We start from the raw sequence: 20,520 nt of genomic DNA on the forward strand, positions 1-20,520 counted from the left end.
GTCCCTGATGTTTAAAGGTATCCAATGCCCATCTAGGTTGTCTTTATCACGAGTAATCAGTTGATATTGCACGTATCACAGTTTGTTTATAGTTCACTTTAACCAGGGTGTTAGATATATAATAGATGTATATGTACACTTGTGTGTGATGATAATATTTTGACGCCATTATAATTAGCACATTATAAGAATTAATGCATTTTTATAGTTTATTGCTCACATCTATTGCTCTGTGTAATGATTTATTTGATTTATTTTATGTATACAGAGCTCTTCTGTTTTGTACTTTACACTAGGCTTTGGATAGCCAGTACTTGTTTATTGAGGATCACCATGACAACTGTCTTTTGAAATTTGGCAAAATTTTCTCACTGGGGGAGGGGCTTGTTTTGTTTAAATTTTCAGTTGAATGCAATTTTTGTTTGTCTGAGGAAGGGGAGTGTGTCCCCGAAACGTCACGCTTGATTTATTAAAAAACTCTTCATTAAAAGACCAGAGAGTGCTTTCCATCATTCATATATATATATATATATATATATATATATATATATATATATATATATATAGTTTAGCAGCGAAATATAACAATGTTGGTTGTGCAAAGCTGGGGAATGGGTAGTAAAGGCATTATGGCCGAATTATCAAGCTCTGAATGGAGCTTGATGCCTCTGCTTCCGCGCAAGCCTTCAAGCTCGCTGGAAAAAGCAGTTATAAAGCAGCGGTCTAAAGACCACTGCTCCATAACTTGTCCGTCTGCTTTGAGGCTGTGGACATCAATCTGCCCAATCCTATATGATCGGGCTGATTGACGACCCCTGCTAGCAGCCAATTGGCCGCAAATCTGCAGGGGCGTCATTGCACAAGCAGTACACAAGAACTGCTTGTGCAATGATAAATGCAGACAGAGTATTCTGTCAGCATTTATCGATGTGCGGCGGACATGATACGCTACATTGTATCATGTCCGCTCGCACTTTCATAAATTGGCCCCATTATCTATCTTTTTAAACAATAAAGAATTTGGAGTAGACTGTCCCTTTAAGGCTTGTATAATGTGAGCAATGATACAAAATGAAACATTAGCAGATGATACAAGCACCCTAGGCTCTTTGAGCAAGTGCTTTGTTTTAAATGCTGGTACACGGCGCATACTATAGTAAGCTCTCATAGTTGCCAACAGTCCCTGATTTCCGGGCACAGTCCATGAATCTTGTTTTATGTCCCTGGATTTTTTTTTGCCCCTGAAAATGTCCCCTCCAGGAGATTTGGAGGGTTGCAGCTGAGTTGGGGCATGTGACACAAGTTAATGGGGAGGAGCTGCTTGTGATGAGGCTGTGCGTGCAGCAAGTACTTTGGTTGATCACTCAAAGCAGGTCTAGGCAGGGACTTTCTGCTGCACCTCCGATATATCGATATAAACTGCCACAAATCAGATGAAAAAACACTTATAAACAGCTCCTCCACACTAGATAAAGAGCTGTGTTGATTTGTTGTAAAAGATGGTGGATTACTTTGCTACTATATTAGATAATGTATTGTTTGCATATTTGCATAATTTAGTCTGAAAGTAATCTTCATATTTTAGCACTTTGTATTGTCTGCAGCTTACTGATTTTAGCACAAGTTTTAAACATGCACCACTTCCTACACAGTACAAAAATATGAAAATTACTGTCAAACTAAATAATACAAAAATCAATTTCCCCCAATAGCTCACCCAGTCCGGTAATGTGCATAATCACACAGTAAGATCAGCTGCACTGTTTGCTGTGTCTCTCCTCCTGTTTATAGTAATTTGACACAATGTAGCCTAGCTCCTCCCCTGCATCTCTGTCCTCTAAGTGCCATTAGGACTCCAGGATAACTTAGGAAGCATCGATGCAGGCTATTAGGACAGAGGATATGTTTGTTTTCTGTCACTTCAGTTATGTGTGTCTTTAAAGTGAATGGAAAGTCAGCTGGTCGCGTAAATACCGCATTAAATGTAATCTAAAAATAGGTGTACTTTAATTCATTATTATTTTAATAACTATTTTATTGCCTTGTATTTTACCTTTCTATCCCTTTGCTCGAACTACAATTCCTCCGCCTGCCATCTTTGATTTTTGATTGACAGATTATGCAAAATAGAGTTAACCAATCATTGAATTCCCCCCGGAGGGACCAAACCCCTTTTCACAACGTCACTCGTTCCGAATGCGCATGCGTTAGATGCCGATTCTTCCACTGAACTCGGATGCGCGTTCACAGTTTGCGCATGCGCTGTAGCATTTTTTTCGGTCTTTGTCATTTATTACACAATCTTCATACCACCAGGTAAATTGCGATTGTACTCATGATACTTGCAAATAGTGAACATTATTGAGCTGGATTTAAAACGGAAATATGATATTTGCCAATATGTTTAAATAGTTTATTGTATAAACGATCAAATGTATTTTCTTTCCCAGAATTTGATATTACAATTATTTCCAAAATAGAGTTGAAAACTTTATTTTATGGGTTAAAATTGCAAACATCTATTGAGCAATTGATGTATGCACATATTATATAGTACAATAAGAAATATATAATTATTTAAACTATTATTGAAAGCATCTATCTTATAATTTCAATAATAAAAGTGTATCCTTTTACTAATATGTTCTTTAAAGTAATTTTAAATCGATTTATATAATAAACTACATTTATACATTATTATATTACAACTAACATTATTATATTACAACTAACTTGAATTATAATTTACAACCTAAATGGCTGTATATTCTACATGTATATTCTACATTGTGCAATTTACATAGTGCACTAAAAAGATATATATAGAGAGTTTACATTTTGAGGAAGAAAATAAATATTGCCCAAATTTGCAATGATACTTACAACAAAATTTTGTAGCAAATGTTGTAGTTTGAAAACAACGGAGGTAGATGTGAGCTGCTGAACTTGATGCAACGATAGTATTCAATGAATGTATTCATTCATTGAATACTATGTTGCTATTCAACTGAAAAGACGTGGAACGCAAGCGCGGTTGTTGTCAAGGACGGGAGCACGCTTTGCCACTACGTAAACAGCGGGTGGGACCGCTCTATACGTAAAAGGGTTTTTAAATCAGGAAGTAGCGGACGGGAGGAGCTGCTCATGAAAACGGACGAAAATTGGTAATAAAAATAAAACATTTAGTTATATTTTTTTGAAGAAAAAAAAAGTTGCGGTTTTAATATTATACATACAAGGAGGGAAGATGTGCCCTCAAAACAATGAAAATTAACATTCATTTTAAGCACTCAGCTAAACCCTGAAAGAGTGTAATATATAGGGAAATGATAATATATAAGAGCTGGATAGTTTAAAATAATTGATTAGGAAATGGTTTATGTTTCATTCTATAGCATTCAATAGTGCAAGAATGCTTCTATTTGTATGGTCTTTTGGAAGACTCAACGACTGTTAATGGTTGTAAATATATGTACACATGTATTATTTGTTTAAAGGGACAATAAAGTCATAATTAGACATTCATGATTTAGACAGAACATACAATTTTAAACAACTTTCCAATTTACTTCTATTATTTAATTTGCTTCCTTCTCTTTTTATCCTTTGCTGAAAGGTTTATCTAGGTAAGCTCAGAAGCAGCACAGAACCTAGGTTCCAGCTGCTGATTGGTGGCTGCAGATATATATATACTGATTGTCATTGGCTCACCCAAGTGTTCTGTTAGAAACCAGTAGTGCATTGCTGCTCCTTCAACAAATGATACCAAGAGAATGAAGCAAATTTGATAATAGAATTAAACTGGAAAGTTGTTTAAAATTGTATTTTCTACCTAAATCATGAAAGAAAAGTTTTGGGTTTCATGTCCCTTTAAATTACACTTTTATTAATTTTGAGCAATGATGCAGACTTTTTTGGTTACTGGTACAACTTCTAAAGTAAATGGATTCTTTTTATTATTTAACATTTTTAAAAGTCTGTTATTGCATATTGTTTGTTGTTTTACTTCATGTGACATCTCTTCCTGTGACGTATCTTACTGTGACGTCACTGAATATGAAAAATTACTGCAAATGATAAAATTCAAAATTGGCAGGATTGTGCTTTCTATGGTTGGGAGATGTCTGTATTTGCAATACTGTTCTGTCAAGGAAGCTTTACCTCTAATTAAAATGGTATACATAAAAAATTTTGTATTTCTGCGTTATTAACCCTATACTGGCTAGACAGCCATATAAAATGCTACCACTTGTGCCCAACATTTGGTGTTTGTGTATATATATATATATATATATATATATATATATATATATATATATATATATATATATATATATATATATATACAGTGGGACCTCGGTTAACAAACGACTCGGTAAACTAAATTTCGGTTTACGAATGAAAATTCTGGGAAAAAAATGCCTCGGTTTAAGAATTTTTTTCGCAATACGAACAAATTATTTGGTTTTCAATGCATTCCTATGGGAAACCGTGTTTCGTTTTACGAATTTTTTTCGCAATACGAAACAAGTGTCCCGGTTTTGGAGCCATTTGCAGCAAGTTGCTGAGCCTTTTGGAGCCATTTGCAGCAAGTTGTGGAGCCTTTTGGAGCCTTTTGCAGCAGGTTTTGGAGCCTTTTTTCTCACCTCCGGAACGCATTAATTGATTTTCAATGCATTCCTATGGGAAACCGTGTTTCGGTTTACGAATTTTTCGCAATACGAAGCGTCCCGGAGAACGCATTAAATTCGTAAACCGAGGTCCCACTGTATATATATATATATATATATATATATATATAGTGTATTATTTAAATATAATTAAAGTGATAGTAAATCCTAGTGTTTCTCAAACGCTAGGATTTACCAGTGGAACAAATAAAGGGGACTTTCAGTCATGAAGTATAAAATACTTCATGCTGAAAGTTCCTTTATTTGTCTGAAGCGACTGGTATTGTCAATATTAATGGGTAGGACTAGGTTATGTAGTCTTTATAATAAGCTATGGATAAGTCTAAATTATACTATTACTAGGCTTACCATAATTTTTAGAGGTGAAACTGGGACCACCTGGAGTGATGCCAGTGGGGGGGTGGTCAGGAGCATGGTCAAGGGGGCGTGGCAATTACCAGTCCTTTTAAAGTAGTAGCTTTTATGTGTGTAATGTTTCGTGGATACTCTACACTTCCTCAGTCAAACAAGTGAATCACACATTTTATATAGACCATAACACCACCCCCTAGTGAAACAGGCACCATTACGTTGTCATGGCAAATAAATCAATAATCTAAATCTCAGATTCTAAATAATGCCAAACATCAGGCATAATTATCACTTTCATAATTATCAATTTCACAATTTAATATCTGCAGTGTAATATGTGTTTTATGTGTCTAATTAAGGATCAGAGCCAAATACTGATAAGGCATAAATACAACATTGAATGAAAGTAAAAAAGAAACACGTACCTGCTAAAGCTGTTTAAGAAGCTACTCTATACCATAATGCAGGAAGATTATAGCCAAAATGCTATCCTGCATGCAGTAAAGCAAGATCCAGGCCAAAAATCCTGCCTGTCTGTACTTCCTAGTCATACCCATATGATTCCCCTAAAGGTGTATTACCGGCAATGTCACCAGGGGTCGGAGGGGTGTTAAATTCTTAGAAAAATATACCAAGTAGTACTACAAAATTAAAAAAAACTCTATGCTGCTCACTCAGCCAGTATTACTAAATGTAAACTTTGAAGAAAACGTTAAGCTAAGCAGGGCTGTATGTAACAAAGTACCAGCATCAAACTATGCTGGAGAGCCACAGTCCAGTCATTTTGAATAATGTGTCTGGGTTTCAGGTGGGCTGAAACCCAGACACATGATTTGAAACCTGGAGGTTGCAACCCTACTGGGAAAGAATGAACAACCGGGTGGGACACTGGGACAGCGCCTCCAAACCGGGACAATCCCAGTAAAAGTGGGACTTCTGGTAAGCCTAACTATTACTATCAAATGGGTGTGTTTTGATTGCAGAACTGAGTGGGTAGGACAAATTAACAGTAGGTCAGCAATACTTCGGTAACCTGCTTGCTTGCTCTGCTGTAAATTGTCCCTAAATTTTTTATTTTGTTATGTTGGCAACTATGCTCTTGAGACAGCTATAACTTTTACTAGAAGCATTTTACTAAGAGATATATATTTACATGTGTGCATTCCAATTGTGCCTGGTATGTCTCTTTAAAGGATTACTTTTATTTTTTTATGCCAAACGGACCATACTTTTCACATTACAATTATAAAACAAATAATTTATTATTAAAATAGATTTTTATTTTATCCCCATGACATCACCTCATCCAGCCCTCAAATATGGGCCATCCACGGTATAAAACACTTGCCAATCGGATGGCGAGTATTTGCATCTCATTAATATTCAATTCCATCAATCTACGCATGCGCAATTGGATTGGAGTACTCTTGCATGCGCATATTGCGGCAAAGAAGCCGACATAGACCGTGTCTTCTTGACGGCGACGTATTCGATGACGTTGCGGTAGCTCGCGTATGCGCATCGCGTCGAAGAGTCGCCATTTTCCAACTGGGGTTGTCATCCAGGATTGGAAATCGGTAACGGATAGAAAGTAAGTGGGTTTGGAAAAAAATAAAATTTCATAGGCAAATATATTATAAACTATATATATTTAAAACGTGATGACCATTGCAAATGTGTTTATTTCAATGTATACTACTGAACTATGAACAAATGATTTTTGACTACAGTGTCCCTTTAAATAGAAATGACTGCAAACAGTTTAAACCAGTTTTTAAAGGGATGTAAAATGGTTCAGCACTGAAAGGGTTAGCAGTCAATGCCTATTTCTATCTAATGTTACTTAGCTTTTTACTGACTGTTAGTTTTCGTAGTTTCTTAATATCTTATACGGCAAATGTAGAGATTTCTTGCAGAGCTTCCAATCTGTGCGAAAACTAATGTGCCACTGATTATATCTATTAATGCATTTATAAGCTTTGGTCAACAACAAGATAAAGCAGACAACGTGTGCCCAAGTGCACTTTACAATTCATCGCGTCCTTAGCTCCTGTCAATTCATTTAATAAAAAGATAACCAGGGGGCGAATTCCTTGACCTGTCGGGCTTTGGGGAATGCCGCACATCAAGGTAATAGAGGTTCGTCAAAATCGTAAAATCATAGACTTTGCGATGTTATACAAGGTATGAATGTGAATGGGTTTATAAAACGAACTGATTGGCTGGATTGTGTGCCCATCATTCAATGTGAAGATAGGGATTTGTTTCATCGTATTTATCTAACGGACCGTAAAGGTAGCCAATGAAACAACAAGTAGGGTGGAGCAAAGCGACCAATCAGCGGCTAAGATGGGAGTAGACCGCATGTCAGTGGGTGTGGCTATGCTTCTGTCAGCCGCTGCTGCCCTGGGGGCTCAGTCAGTGCCTAGTAGTAGCAGGCGGAGGATCGCATGTGTATGGGATGTTCGTTTACCTACACACAGTACCCCGCCCCGGGGAAGGGGGAGTAACTTTCCGCCCCTCCCTCTCTTACTGAGAACAGGCTAGGGGGAATCCCACACAGTCCACCCACCTATACTCTCGACTTCCCTCGCTCCTCCCCCTCGGATAAACTCTGTGACAAACAGCCCGGGAAGTGGAAGCTGGTGGACTCGGGACAAGTCATCACAACAGGGAACACGCAGCTCAGGGAGACTGGAAACTTGCATCACTGTGATAGCCTAAGCCTGGGCTGATCAGTGGAATAACTTTTTATTATCCGTGTAGGGCACAATTCAAGTAACCGACTTCATCCACAAGTGTGTGGCACTTGTATCGTGCACCTGGACGAAACCCTAGTGATTACCTGAGCCCAGTGTGAGGTTTTGTTTTCCAGCGCACAGGTGTCCTATCCGCAGCGATATAAAGTTGCAGCCGTGCCATGCCAGGGGGCAGCCTCTTGCCATTCAGCAGCGCCCCGCTGGGGTCGGTCGGAGGAGGAGCAGGCGGCTCCCCTGGAGGCGGGGTGTCGGGCTCCGGGTTGCTACTGCTGGGTCCCGCGGGGAGGAAGCTGTCCGGGTTTCGGCTAACGGAGAAGTTCGTGCTACTCCTGGTGTTTAGCGGCTTTATCACTCTTTGCTTTGGGGCAATATTTTTCCTGCCTGACTCCCCTAAACTGCTGAGCGGAGTGTTTTTCCAGCAGCCTCCTCCACCACCTTCACATAGGGCACAGATCGGGCTGGACGAGGATATGTTTGTGGACGGGGGGCGCCTAGCGCGTATTAGGGAAGAGCATGAGAGAGCTCTGCGGGAGGCGAAGGACACCCTGAACCGGCCTGTGGAGGACATTCAGGGGGACATTCTCAGGGATAAGGAACGAATGGCACAAGGCAGGGTCACTGCCGGTGGGAAGAAGCTTCCTAGTCGGACTTTTACGCAGCCAATTGGTGTGGTTGGCAAAGAGCCACAGGACCCTGCAGTGAAGGAAAAAAGGGACAAAATCAAGGAGGTGAGTGTTGGTCTGGGAAAGAGCGACCTGAGATGGTACAGTACTTGTGCTGTCATTATTAGACGAAGAAAGCAGTGAAGCAGCAATATGGTCACCCTAGCTGTCACTTAAAGTATTTTGTGATCCTAGAGGTACTGTGTCACTGATCTAGTAAGCAGTGGTCCTAGATTTTGTAAGCAATGGTCCTAGAGGTACTGTGTCACTGATCTAGTAAGCAGTGGTCCTAGATTTTGTAAGCAATGGTCCTAGAGGTACAGTGTCACTGATCTAGTAAGCAGTGGTCCTAGATTTTGTAAGCAATGGTCCTAGAGGTACTGTGTCACTGATCTAGTAAGCAGTGGTCCTAGATTTTGTAAGCAATGGTCCTAGAGGTACAGTGTCACTGATCTAGTAAGCAGTGGTCCTAGATTTTGTAAGCAATGGTCCTAGAGGTACAGTGTCACTGATCTAGTAAGCAGTGGTCCTAGATTTTGTAAGCAATGGTCCTAGAGGTACAGTGTCACTGATCTAGTAAGCAGTGGTCTTAGATTTTGTAAGCAATGGTCCTAGAGGTACAGTGTCACTGATCTAGTAAGCAGTGGTTCTAGATTTTGTAAGCAATGGTCCTAGAGGTACAGTGTCACTGATCTAGTAAGCAGTGGTCCTAGATTTTGTAAGCAATGGTCCTAGAGGTACAGTGTCACTGATCTAGTAAGCAATGGTCCTAGAGGTACAGTGTCACTGACTTAGTAAGCAATAGTCCTTGACTTGTGCTGTCAGTACTGATGGGGTATGTGTTGTTTTTTTGGAGTGTGTTGTGTCAGGTAATTCTGGTCTGTCATTTTGCTTCTCTTGGCTTTTGCATATTTCAACTGTCTCCTAAAAATGAACGAAGTTTAGAGATGTGAAGATAAAAAATAATATAAAAAAAAAATATATATATATATATATATCTCACTCTCCTGGGATGGGACAGCAGAATGCGGACCGAGCGGTTTGCAGTCGCTCACATATAGTCAGCTAGTGTTAGTAGCCCTTGTGGTGAACTGTCACTCTCTGTTAGTCACCGTAGCTATCATTCTATGTTTTGGTATGGGTAGCGGTGTCCTAGCTTGGCTTATATTAATTAATGTAATCGTAAAAAAAAAAAAAAAATATGAGCAGTGCTTATTTTTTTTGCTCAAAATGAATATAGAAGACCTAGCTGTACACTCTTGCATAGAGAAGCAGCAGCACATCTGATAAACTCCTGAGAGTCACTATTCTTGTATTTCCTTTCTAGCTTTTTTTTGTTGTTTTTTGTTTTGGTTGGGGGGTTCTACGTATAGTTTTATAATTATATACAACTCTTGATTCCTGAACAGTGGCTGTGCCGAATTAATTTCTTTTAGATGTCCAGTGTGTTATTCAGCAGCCGCATTCTTTTGTAACAATCTCAGATCATTATCTTTGACCCTCAAACAGTGCTTTATCCACACTCCAGGGTTAAAGGTTGCCCTCGGGTAATTAGTTACCTTTAACTGCTTGACTACCAGTTTAGCAAGATACTGCTAGGCATAATGGATTATCACCCTGTGCTGACCAGACACTGAGATTAATATGACGAGAGGGGGGAGCTGTTATGTTTTTTTTTTTTTTCTGCTGTGCTAAGCAGACCACAAGATGGGATCCGCCTGTTGATCAGCCCTTCTGTAACGGGAAGTATGTGTTATGCTCTGTGTGTTTCCTGTGCTGAGGGCTCAGCTCCACTGTTAGGGTCGCATGGAAACCGTAGACCTTTAGTGAGATTCCTTTGCTCACGGTTTATCTCATCCAGCACATCTGTTTGTGGAAGGCGGAAGCCAGTCCTAGCACTTCCACTCCTGAAAATGCAATATTCTTAATTGAAATGAGTATGCAGCATACATTGGTTTGTTGATTTATTAGTATCGATGACGTTTTTGATATATATATATATATATATATATATATATATATATATATATATATATATATATATATATATATATATATATATATATATATATATATAGATATATATATATATATATATATATATATATATAGATATAGATAGATAGAGATATATATATATATATATATATATATTTTTTTAAAAAGCATCATTACCCATTAAACAGTATCATAGAGGTTCAGTTTGTAAACTACATAAATAACCAACAAGCACATTGCAGTGCTCTTCCACTAGTAACTGACTAATAATGTAGTTAGAAAGCTGACATGTCACAAATTATAAAGCTTAATTGCTATACTTTGTATACTAGTAGTTTGTCTGTTTATATATGTCAGTAGGAACACGCATACTGACAAGATTAAATGCTCCTTTATTTGGTCCAACCAGTTTAACTTGTTTTACCTGTGCACTGGCCAGCATTTTGTATTGTAACTACTTTAACTATTATTATTTATTATTATACTTTATTCATGAAGCGCCAACATATTCTGCAGCGCTGTCCATGGGTACAATGCATGTACATAAAACAATGATATCTAACTTGTAAGAGACTAGACAACATTTTACAAACACATACAGGAGGATCTAGATAAAAATCTTTTTGTTTTCCCCTGAGCACTTCCTTTTCTCGTGCTAAATTTAGAATCTTTTTAACAATGAGCAATATTTGATTTTCAGCATGTGCTAGTTAGTACATAAGTTTATTTGCAAGCCTTAGAGACCTGATACTCAAAACAAAAGTTTCATATTCTATCTAAAAAGGAAATGTTTTATGTGTTTGTGATCTAAAAAATGTCCCTGTATTGAAAAAACATTTTTTTTTTCCTTTGTGAGTTGTCCCTACCAACCAGTGACCTGTGGAGTCATGTGACACTGTTGAATGCAGTGATACACTTCCTGCTAGTTTCACTTTAAATTTACACAACCTTTACCTAACTATGTTTCATGCAAACATTTGTGACATGCTTAAAGGGATCATGACCCCCCCCAAAAAAAAATCTTCAATTATTACATTCACCTAATTCACTTGATATCCTTTGTTGATGGAGCAGCAATGCACTATTAGGAGCTAGCTGAACACATTGGGTGAGCCAATGACAAGAGACATATTTGCAGCCACCAATCAGCAGCTAACTCCCAGTAGTGTATTTTTGCTCCTAGACTTACCAAGCAAGGCATGCTTTGCATAGAACAATACAAAAAGAACATAGCAAGTAAACTGGAAAGTTCTTTAAAATTACATGCTTTGTCTGTATCATGAAGGTTTAAATTTGACTTTACTGTACCTTTTTAACTCCTGATCTTTTATATAAACATTTTTAGTACAATGCCACTTTAATACTCTGCACTGTCTATACCATAAACATAATGAGACACAACTCGGTTGCATTTATTTATTTTAAGCTTTGAAATCAATATGTTAATTATATTACAGTAAGGCTTGCCAAATCCACAGAGACAAAGAACCATTGCTCCTGGCTCCCATTTATTCTACATTATCAGTTATTACCTTTTATAAAAATAACAAAATATTAAAGCAAACCAAAAAAGTGCCTAAAATTTTGTGTATGTGGCTCCTCAATTTTCATTTTAATTACCACACTTCTCATTCATTTGTTGACCCCCTGCCTTACATATATAAATGTGTGCCAGTGGATCTTAGGGATCTACATACCATTATCTCTATCTCTATTAAAAGGGTTTTAGGACATCATATGTTTTTTTCTTAAGCAGTCACAGTTTTAGCCCTATAATGGTTTATTTTTGAGTATTGCACAAATAACTTGACTTTTATGCAAAAATGTCAAATCATATTGCCCCATCCGTAGCTGTTTAATACTTTTCTTAAATATGTTAGTTGTGGGATTTTTGTGACTTTTTTTTTTTTTTATACAACTTTTTGGATACATATAAGAGGGTTTTGTTTTATAAATACTAATTTATTAATCCTGTTATTTATTTTATGGTGGCGTCCTGTATTCAAACATCTTGTTTCTAAATCTGAAACTGATTACTGTTAAAGGGACACTGAACCCAATTTTTTCCTTTCGTGATTCAGGTAGAGCATGCAATTTTAAGCAACTTTCTAATTTACTCCTATTATCAATTTTTCTTTGTTCTCTTGCTATCTTTATTTGAAAAGCTAAGGAGCCAGCCAATTTTTGGTTGAGAACCATGGACAGCACTTGTTTATTGGTGGGTCAATTTATCCACCAATCGGCAAAAACAACCCAGGTTGTTCACCAAAAATGGGCCGGCATCTAAACTTTCTTGCTTTTCAAATAAAGATACCAAGAGAATGAAGAACATTTGATAATAGAAGTAAATTAAAAAGTTGCTTAAAATTGCATGCTCTATCTGAATCACGAAAGAAAAGTGTCCCTTTAACAAACAATACAGAGTTTGAAACAGAAGTTCATTGAATTCAAGTTTTTGAACACCCCTAAAGGGACACTGGACCTAAAAAAAAATTCTTTCGTGATTCATATAGAGCATGCAATTTTAAGCAACTTTCCAATTTACTCCTATTATCATTTTTTCTTTGTTCTCTTGCTATCTTTGTTTCAAAAAGAAGGCATCTAAGGTAAGGAGCCAGCCAATTTTTGGCGGAGAGTTTATAAAGCAGCAGTTTAAGCCACTGCTTCATAAATATCAGTTGCAGGCTCAAAAGACTGAAACTGATGGAGGCATTTGCCTTGTCATAAATATTGCCCTTAAAGGGACATTAAACACTAAATACATGCTAGATAGAATGATGCATTGAAAGAAAAGATTAGTCCATGAGTAACATGTAGATGTATTTTTTAAAGTTTCATTAGTTGTTTAATAAGTGACAAAATAAGTGTAAAGTTTTAGTGTCTATAAAACACTGGGAGCTGCCATGTTGTAACTTGTGTTACCTTCTCTGCTGTGGCCAATTAGGGTCAGTTATACATAGGTCACTAGAGTGTGCAGCCAATGGTTGTGCTGGATTTAACAGTGTTCTGCACTTCCATTTCTAACAGGAACTGAAAATCTCACAATTTCAGAATGGGATTACAGGCAAAGAGGACAAAATAAATAATGAAAGTATAGTGCAGAGTTGTTTTATTATATACAATTTATCATTTTATATTACCATCTCAAAGTGTTTAATGTCCCTTTAAAATACCTAAGTTTAAACCACAAAATTAAATGTTTTCAGCAGTCTAATATTTTTACATCCCGTTGTTCATCATGCTGAAGAGATTTTTATATTGAATAATCAGCTTTGGCCATCTGTAATAATTGTTGATTTCATATTTAACTTCCTTTTTTTAATATTTGTGCTTAAAAGAAAATAATAATCAAGTTTTGAAATGTTGATACTGTGATTGGCCCCGTACAATGGTGGGATTGATCACGTTAGTCTGATGCTGAGCTACAAGAATAAATATTTTTTAATGATACTGACAATTTTTTTTAAATATGCAGCATACATTTATTTTTCCTTCCCATACTTAAAGGCACATGAAACCCAAACCTTTTCGTTCATGATTCATATAGAGCATGCAATTCTAAACAACGTTCTAATTTAATTATTTTATAAAAAAACGTCCTTGTTCCCTTGATATTTTTTTGTTGAAAAGCCGGGGATGTAAGCTCAGGAGAATGCACTTGTGTGGAGCACTAAATGGCAGCAGTTTTTAATGCTATCCATTTGCAAGAGCGCTTTATGGCAGCCCTATTTCCTGTCATGCAGTGCCCCAGACACCACCTAGTTCTATCTTCAGCACAGAATACCACGGCAATGAAGCAAATTTGATAATAGAAATAAATTGGAAACTGTTTTTTTTTTTATTGTATGCTCTATCTGAATCAGAAAATGTTTGGGTTTCATATCTCTTTAACTCTCCATGTCAGTAAAGTTCTGCATTATAAAGCTGTTCAAAAGCAGACTATGACGAGAATGCATACTTGCTAAATTATAGGTTACAGGTTTTAGATCATTCTGTTTCAGAATAGCGGTTTAATGTCTGGGCAGTTTCTTTTGACCTTTTCAGTATACCATGCTATCAGAACACTTTACTGGAAAATGTTCACTTACAGTAAATTGGGTATTAAGACCTTTGGGGCACATCGTGCAAAGTCTATGTATCCGGCGTGCCTCTTTTTTAATACCCAATTAGGTCTATCCTTGTTTTATTATTAACGTGTGTCATACGCTACTAACCTGAATAATATACATTTTGTCAAATCGTTTAGTCCCTAGGGACCGCTCTTATGTAGTTTAATATGGGTGTAAACCTTCCCTGTAAGGACTTCTGCCCGATGTGCAGGGTTCCCATTCTATATGTGTAACAACTAGTGTCATTATGCGCGTTTCTGGTCATGGATTAGCCTTTTATTTGATGGGTCCCTTTAGAGTTACCATAGTATTGTTTAACCCCTGCAGCATAATATACATATAGATCAGCTAACGCACCGTAACTGGAAAGTCACTCCCTGTTCCTACATTGGTTAGTTTTTGCCACACACACCTGAGTCTGTTGGCCTATCTTTGAACACGTTGCATAATGATGTAAGCCTCATAGCGGCTATTTCAGAACAGTTCAACTAGCCATATTGCTAAACTGGCAGTACAATGTTTAATGTATTTTCTGAGATGTTTAAATTCTGGTATGTTTCTTATGGATCTTTCTGATAGGGATTGCTATAACCAGTTTGTACACATTATCGAAGCTGGATAGCATTATTTTTGTGTGCAATTTGCAACACTGTTGCATTATTTGATACAGCTTGTTATGTGTTTGTAGGTTATCCCCATATCTGTAACAATCTTCAGTGGGATCTGATAATAACGATTAGTGTCAAAAGGTTTATTTGTGGTTCTGATGAGATTGCGGCTTTAACACCATTAGGTTTAATACATTTGTAAATAGATTGAACTCTGTTGGATAAGATGGCACGGATTAGTTCACACTTTTCGTTTTAATTTTATAAATAAAGATTAAGACAATATATTGTTTTTAAAGGGTTCCTTTGACTGTGGTTTGGTGGGGTTTGTTTTGCATTGATTATGAAATTGTTATTTAAAGGGACATAAAACCCAAATTTGTTTCTTTCATTAATCAGATAGAGAATACAATTTTAAACAATTTTCCAATTTACTTCAATTATTTTGCTTCCTTCTCTTGTTATCCTTTGCTGAAAGATTTATCTAGGCAAGCTCATGAGCAGCAGATAACCTAGGTTCTAGCTGTTGATTGGTGGCTGTATATATCTCTATCTGTGATTGGCTCACCTATGAATTCAGTTAGAAACCATTAGTGCATTGCTGTTCTTTCAACATATAATAGGAAGAAGAGAATGAAACAAATTAGATAATAGAAGTACATTAGAAAGTTGTTTAAAATTGTATTCTCTATCTGAATCGGGAAGAAAAAAAAATGGGGTTTCATGTCCCTTTAAGAATTCTACGTGTACAGTGTCTGTAGCACCTAGGAATAATATATTGTATGTTTAAATTGTATATTGTCTTGATAAAGGCTGTCTGTATCAGCCAAAACGTAGACTTGTAAATGATTTAATTTATAAGAATAAAGGCAATTTGTACCATTGGAAAGACCCGTGAGTGCCCTCCTGTTTATCTGTATCTCCTTTTTTTTTTTTTCTCTCTCGATCTCAACCTGTTTTATGTCCCTTTTAAATACTTCTATATATATGTGTGTATTTTACATGTAAAATATTTTACAAGTCTATTTTACATGTAAAGAATGGGATTTGTGACTATAAATAGGTTAATACCATATGAATAGAAACTAAATGTCATCTGTTCTGTATCTTGAACATAATTTCCTTTAGTGTATTGTATATCAACTATGTCACCTGCCTAAGGTGTGTCAAGGACATGCAATTGCGTAGATGTCATACATATGTCTCAATTTCAATAGCTCTTTTGTATGTCTTCAGTATATACAATGTTTCTTTTGTGTGGAATATAATTTAGAATTATATTGATTAACCCCCTTCATCTAATATTATTTAAAGGGACATTATAGATTTAGATTTTTCTGCTTAAATGTTTTGTAGATAATCCATTTATATTCAATTTTTTTTTCTATTTTTTTTTTTTATGTATAGCTTTGCTTATTTTTAAATAACATTGTGCTGATTTTCAGACTCCTAACCAAGCCCCAAGAGTTTTAGAAGCATACTGATTTATACCTACTCCAGCATGCTCCTGTTAGTGTAAATGGTATTTTCATATGCAGGGGAGGGTCTACTTTAACTGGGTGTTCCAGTCAACCTATTCAAAAGTGCTAAACTGGGAGCTTGTAAGTAAGTTTTTAAACCGTTTTATACTGGATTTCTAGATCACATATTTTTTATAGTAGTGTCTATTATATGCAGTTATATGAAAATTGGTGTATACTGTCCCTTTAAGCTTCAACAGGGATTTTATTTTTCTTTCTCTCTAGAATCTCAGGTTTTTGTCCTGACACTGTCAGTTTAAAAAAAAAAAAAACACTTCTACAGCTGACTGGAATGAATGTTTGAACAAAGGGCAAAGGTATGCTCAGTAAATAGCTTTATGGCCCTACCCAAATGTGTTCCTTTTAAACAGGTTGGTATTTATATAATGCATTTCTGCTTTAGCATTCATTTAAATATACAATAGAGTGGAATGTTAATCAAAACATTTAGAAATATTTTTCTCATTCTTTGCATATCCTTGGTTTTGTTTAGTAAATACAAATTGTACCGCATCAATGGGGCATTGCAGAAATAATTTCATTTGTATATTATTAGATACTTATTATTTTTTCCCCCCAACATTTATTTAGTTTAATATGCAATTTTGGATTGTGTTATTTTATTTGGTCTGTATTTTTCTTTTAAGTTTATTATTATTATTATTATATTATAGTGCAGAGGTTAGTTGAAAACCCTGGAGACTAATATTAATATATATATATATATATATATATATATATATATATATATATATATATATATATATATATATATATATATATATATATATATATATATATATATATATATATATATATATATATATATATATATATATATATATATAGTTTTTGTGTTGCTGTAGACACTCACAATTTTGCTTTAGGCCTTTTTTTATCCATAATATTTTATATGTGCTTTTATTTAAAATAAACCATTATTAAGAAAATATTTTGTACTGGTTATTTAATACAACTTTAATTAGTGTGTTTTATTTTATTATTATTACTACTAATAATCATATTAATAGTACCATATACAGTTTTGTCTTAAATTCAGCATTATTTCAGAAAGCCTCTTACATAATTTTAAAAATATGGCTAGTCAAGTTGTGACACAAATAGACTGTGATGCTAGATATACAGTGTATGATTGAGCTGTGCAGAATTGCATTAACTAAAGTATTACTGGGTAATGGTAGTTTTATTACGTAATTACATTTTGCTACCATCACACATTACTTATACTTTCAGCCAGGTAACAGATTTATAGCTCTCCTTATCAACTGCCAAACTAATTATATACTTGAGAATCCATCTGAACTTCCAGCATTGCACTGTTCTTCCACTAGTCATGTTTTCACTTATTTTCTAGTGTTTGTATCCTAATATACAAGTAAGAGTCTCAGGCCAGCCCCTTTGTCTCCTGGATGAATCCTCAAAGAGAGAAGCATCTAGCAGTCACCTGACGGCTGCAGCTCAGCTTCTATATGTCCCTGACTCCGCTATTGCTTCCTGGTGACTCTGGCCTGTGCGTATCACTTAGGATGAGGACACTGCTCTCTACCAGTGTTTGTAAGTGGCTGGCCAAGAAGCAGGTAGCAGGAGGCGGTACCTCTTTTGGCTTTGTGGCTCTGTGGGACTTTAAATTTAAGAATGTACAGACGGTTTTAAACCTATTCAACACTCTGTATATAGTTGTGATCGCACATCTTTCGGGCTTGACTAGGCGACTTTCTTTTCATTATGTGTTTAACTAGATATTGATAAGCTATTTTTTAATTAAAAATGTTCTATTAGATTTATTTTGGATTCGTTAATGATCAAAGCTTATTTCTTCTGCCTCTATGCACATTCATTTTTTTATTGTAAAAAAAATAATAAAAATAATTGATTTATTCAACACATTAAACTGTGTTTTGTCTCTAATAAAAACTAATTTGGCTGTTTGGAAGAAGACTAATAGGGTATGTGATTCCTATCTGTAAAATTTAAAGCTTTATTTTGGTTTCATGTCCCATTTTGTCCTTGTTGGTACAGCTAGAAAGGGTATTTTAAAATGTTCATTAATAATAATTTCTAACTTTTGCCTTTCTTGAACAGAGAGTCTAATATTTCAGTAGTTGCTGTGCAGTAATCTACATTTTTCTGATGTTTCAGCTAGGCATGTGCATTCGGCAATTCGTTTTATAAACAAAATTATAAATATGGCTGCAGTTAGTAGCATTCGCGTCTCTTCGTATCCAAATTTATTTATGTGAAAATGCAACACACAAATATCTAGATTTACTCAGATCTTTTGTATGTTGCACTTTCACACAAATAAATTTGTCTCTGTAAAGAGCTGAATGCCGCTACCAGCAGCCGTCTTCGGCATTTGCTTATAAAATGTCTTGCACATCTGGGCCTTAAAGGGACAGTCTAGGCCAAAATAAACTTTCATGATTCAGATAGGGCATGTAATTTTAAACAATTTTCCAATTTACTTTTATCATCAATTTAGCTTTGTTCTCTTGGTATTCTTAGTTGAAAGCTTAAACTAGGAGGTTCATATGCTAATTTCTTAGACCTGAAGGCCACCTCTTTTCAGAATGCGTTTTAACAGTTTTTCACCACTAGAGGGTGTTAGTTCACATATTTCATATAGATAACACTGTGCTCGTGCACGTGAAGTTATCTAGGAGCAGGCACTGATTGGCTAAACTGCAAGTCTGTCAAAAGAACTGAAATAAGGGGGCAGTTTGCAGAGGCTTAGATACAAGATAATCACAGAGGTTAAAAGTATATTAATATAACTAGGTTGGTTATGCAAAATTGGGGAATGGGTAATAAAGGGATTATCTATCTTTTAAAACAATAAAAATTCTGGTGTAGACTGTCCCTTTAAGGACTGACTGCTCATGGGCTAATAAGAAATGCCACTGCATTTTTGGTATTAAATAAACATCAGTTTAATAAAAAAACAAAACTCTTTAATACATTTTTAAGAATGTTCTGTTTACAACAAATAAAAAAAAATACTGGGATGATGCAGGGAAATGTTTTGTTAACAAGCTTCCAAAATATATTTTAGATCAGTGCAACCATTTTTTTTTATTTTTTTTATTTTTTTTATTTTTTTTTTTGCTGTGGGTAAATCCCTGGACTATTCACAAATGAGAAAACCCTGCAAATTTTGCTAGCAAAATGCTATTTGCATGTTAAAAAGACAATGCAATTTCACTTAGTCTGAACTTCAACTCCTTTTTAGATTATTTTTTTTTTCTGACAAATTTCTAAGTTATCTCTATTTCCATTTCCCCTTTTTCATGTGGCAGCCATCAACCAATCACAAATGTATATTCTGTGAATACTTGCACATGGAATCAAGGAGGAAGGATAACAGCACACCTGTTTGTGGGGTACAGAGTAAGATTTGCCAAATCTTGTCAATCCAAATAGTCATACATCCAAAGCACTCCAGCCACCGGAAGAAATCGTACATGATTAAGAGCCTATTGTAGGTTAGACCAGTGATTTGCAACCTTTTTTTTTTGCCGTGGCACACTTTTTTTACATTAAAAAAATCCTGTGGCACACCATCATCCCAAAATTTTACAAAATCACACAGCCTAATACAGGATATATATATATATATATATATATATATATATATATACACACACACAGTACTGTGCTGCCATGCCTCCTACAAACTATACATGACATATTGACATTCATTCTCAAACACCCCCGCACTGTTGTCAGTCTGCCGTGGCACACTGGTTGAAAAACACTGTGTTAGACACGTTATTCCTGTAAACCTTTGGACCCAACTAATGA

The 20,520-nt window shown here is 35.8% G+C and overlaps 1 protein-coding gene across 1 annotated transcript in view; it reads left to right on the forward strand.

Annotated features, from left to right (window-relative positions):
• The first annotated feature begins 7,477 nt into the window (after positions 1 to 7,477).
• Positions 7,478 to 20,520, forward strand: part of MAN1A1 (mannosidase alpha class 1A member 1) — a 692,509-nt gene continuing 679,466 nt past the window's right edge. The window contains exon 1 of the mRNA XM_053710788.1: positions 7,478 to 8,529. Coding sequence (XP_053566763.1) covers positions 7,963 to 8,529 — 567 coding nt within the window. The 5' untranslated portion in view covers positions 7,478 to 7,962. The remainder of the gene's footprint in view (positions 8,530 to 20,520) is intronic.

The sequence above is a fragment of the Bombina bombina genome, chromosome 4, assembly GCF_027579735.1.
Source record: "Bombina bombina isolate aBomBom1 chromosome 4, aBomBom1.pri, whole genome shotgun sequence".
NCBI lineage: Eukaryota > Metazoa > Chordata > Amphibia > Anura > Bombinatoridae > Bombina > Bombina bombina.